The 3074-nt window shown below is 47.0% G+C and overlaps 1 protein-coding gene across 1 annotated transcript; it reads left to right on the plus strand.

Annotated features, from left to right (window-relative positions):
- The first annotated feature begins 641 nt into the window (after nt 1–641).
- On the plus strand, nt 642–1844 carry GJA8 (gap junction protein alpha 8). The gene has a single exon (XM_064152145.1). The coding sequence runs from the start codon at nt 642–644 to the stop codon at nt 1842–1844; it is 1203 nt and encodes a 400-aa protein (XP_064008215.1).
- Nucleotides 1845–3074: the final 1230 nt, after the last annotated feature.

Here is a 3074-nt window from a genome sequence, read left to right on the forward strand (position 1 = left end):
AGGTAATACAGAAACACAACTCCCCTCCCAGAAACCTGAGTCCACAGGAGGGGCTCTCAACCACCCCTGCACCTTCCCCCTGCCCCTCTCAACCTTACCCCAGTCCTAAGGAAAAATAGAGGTTCAGCCAAGAGGTTAAGAAGCAAAGGTGAGTGGCAGGTGAGGTTAGGGAGATGCAGCTCAGTCAGAAACCCAAGGCAGAGAGTGACAAAAATGGCCAGAGTGTTATCTAGTGTTTACTTTCTTCTTCAGCAAGACTCTGAGGGCAGTAGACACCACCATTGTCTTCCTTTCACAGCCTATGATCCAGCTCTTCTCACCAAAACATTCTACCCTGCTTCAAACTAGCACAGATATAGACTCTGGCTGAAAAAAAAACCCACTGTCCACTTAGATCCAGGGAAGAAAGACTTTAGGAAGCAGTCAGCTCTAGTTTTCTGCCCTCCTCCTGCTAATAACTCATTGTGATCAGGCAAATAAGCAGGCAAGCAACTGTGTTGCTGTTCTCAAAGCATATCAGAGAAATGCTTACTGGTTGAAAGCTACAAAAGACATCGGTGGGAAAACCTGCAGTCTTTTACATTTAGCATAATTTTTGGTCATTCTCTTTCTTTTTTTTTTGTTTCCTTAGACAGTAAGAAATGGGTGACTGGAGTTTCTTGGGAAACATTTTAGAGCAGGTGAACGAGCAATCCACTGTCATCGGGAGAGTTTGGCTCACGGTGCTCTTCATATTCCGCATCCTGATCCTGGGAACGGCTGCTGAGCTAGTGTGGGGAGACGAACAGTCAGACTTTGTGTGCAACACCCAGCAACCTGGTTGTGAGAACGTCTGCTATGATGAGGCTTTCCCCATCTCCCACATCCGTCTCTGGGTCCTGCAGATCATTTTTGTATCCACGCCTTCGCTTATGTATTTTGGGCATGCAGTGCACCATGTCCGCATGGAGGAGAAAAGGAGAGAGAGGGAGGAAGCTGAGAGGCGTCAGCAAGCTGAGGTGGATGAAGAAAAGCTGCCCCTGGCTCCCAATCAAAACAAAGGCAATAACCCTGATGGGACCAAGAAGTTCCGCCTGGAGGGTACTCTCCTGAGAACCTACATCTTCCACATCATTTTCAAAACCCTCTTTGAGGTAGGATTCATAGTAGGTCAGTACTTCTTGTATGGCTTCCGAATCCTCCCCCTCTACCGCTGTGGACGCTGGCCCTGTCCCAATCTCGTGGACTGTTTTGTCTCCAGGCCCACAGAGAAGACCATCTTTATTATGTTCATGCTGGTGGTGGCTTCTGTGTCCCTCTTCCTCAACCTGGTGGAGATCAGTCACTTGATCCTGAAAAGGATCCGGAGGGCTCTGAGAAGACCAGCGGAGGAACAGCTTGGGGAGGTCCCAGAGAAGCCACTCCATGCCATCACAGTCTCCACCATCCCAAAGGCCAAAGGATACAAGCTGCTGGAAGAAGAGAAGCCAGTGTCTCACTATTTCCCACTCACAGAAGTGGGGGTGGAACCCAGTCCTCTTCCATCAGCCTTCAATGAGTTTGAGGAGAAGATCGGGATGGGACCATTGGAAGATCTCTCTAGGGCATTCGACGAGAGGTTACCCTCATATGCACAAGCAAAGGAACCAGAAGAGGAAAAGGTAAGAGCAGAGCAGGAGGAAGAACAAGAAGAGGAGCAGCCAAGACCTCAGGAAGAGCCAGGGGTGAAGAAAGCAGAGGAGGAGGTGGTGAGCGATGAAGTGGAAGGGCCTCCAGCTCCTGCTGAACTTGCTACTGATATGAGACCCCATAGCAGGCTAAGTAAAGCCAGCAGCCGGGCTAGGTCAGACGACTTGACTGTATGAAGGTGCAGGGTATGGGGAGCACATGAAAGGGAAAAGGCTGACAAGAAAAGGAGAGATAGAGAACGAGTCTAAAGAGATTTTTAAGCAAAGAGCCAAAATGGCCATTTGAATATGATTTCCTCTTGAGATTCTCAACTGGAAAGGTACTATCACGGTTACTGTGCCTTATTTGCCCTGTATGTCCATTTGCAAAGGAACATTTTCCCTGTTCCCACAGGCCAGCTCACTCCTCACACTAATACCTACACTGTACACATTACTGATGTGTTTTAATATCTATCTCATGTGGCATCCAAACCCAAACGTCACCGCTGTGAACGTATTTACTGGAAGCTCTGTGTCCCACATTTCTCTAGGAACGTGGAGAGGATCTGTCTCTTCAGCCATCGAGGGGGAAGACTAATCAACACCTGTATCTAGTGTTTCTTTCTGTGTTTCCACCTCTGGCACACTGAGCAGATCTCCCGTTCGCCGTTGGCACGGAATTGCAATTACTCAATTCACAAAGTGAATTCTGTGCTAAGCATCCACACACTAAAATGGTAAGCGCCATTCCCCCTCTCTGCTCAGAAAACCAAGGCCAAAGCACCCCAAACTTATCTGTGAATGCAAATCTGATTTAAGTAAAAATATTTTTCCCTTTGTCCAAAATATTTCTGCTCTTCAAGTGACACTGACGGTGGGCAAGCTTAACAGGAGCTCTGTACTAGTAGGTGTCCACAGATGGAACGTTTGTTCCCAAGAGGGTCATCCAGCCCCAAGCCTACTTCAGAGCACTGTAAAGAATGAATTCAAGTTGTATTTTTCACTTGGAGTCTTGTGACTTAAAGAGCTGAAACTCAACCTAGCAAAGCAAGTGCAGGAAGGCTTCTGTGAAAGGAGGAAACGGTTACAGCCTCCAGAGAATGAAAACCAAACAGAAGCCTTCGTGGCATGATCCTGGTATGTGCTCAGTTTCTAGAGCTCCCAGGGTTATGGACACTTGGCAGATTTCAGGTACAGAGTCCTGAAGGCACATGTGAATCTCAACCAGGCTAATTATGTGACTTTTTAAACTCTGAAGGACAAAACTGGCTGTTCAAGTTTGAAAAGTCTGATATGATCATAGCTTTTGATGCCTTTTGTTTTTAACTTGACAGACAGGAGCCATCAGTGGTCTATTTCTCCATTAAATGCCAAAGTCTCAAGTGAAAAATAAGGCCTTTCAAAAGATAACTTAGGTCTTTTGTG

The sequence above is a fragment of the Pogoniulus pusillus genome, chromosome 12, assembly GCF_015220805.1.
Source record: "Pogoniulus pusillus isolate bPogPus1 chromosome 12, bPogPus1.pri, whole genome shotgun sequence".
Classification (NCBI taxonomy): domain Eukaryota; kingdom Metazoa; phylum Chordata; class Aves; order Piciformes; family Lybiidae; genus Pogoniulus; species Pogoniulus pusillus.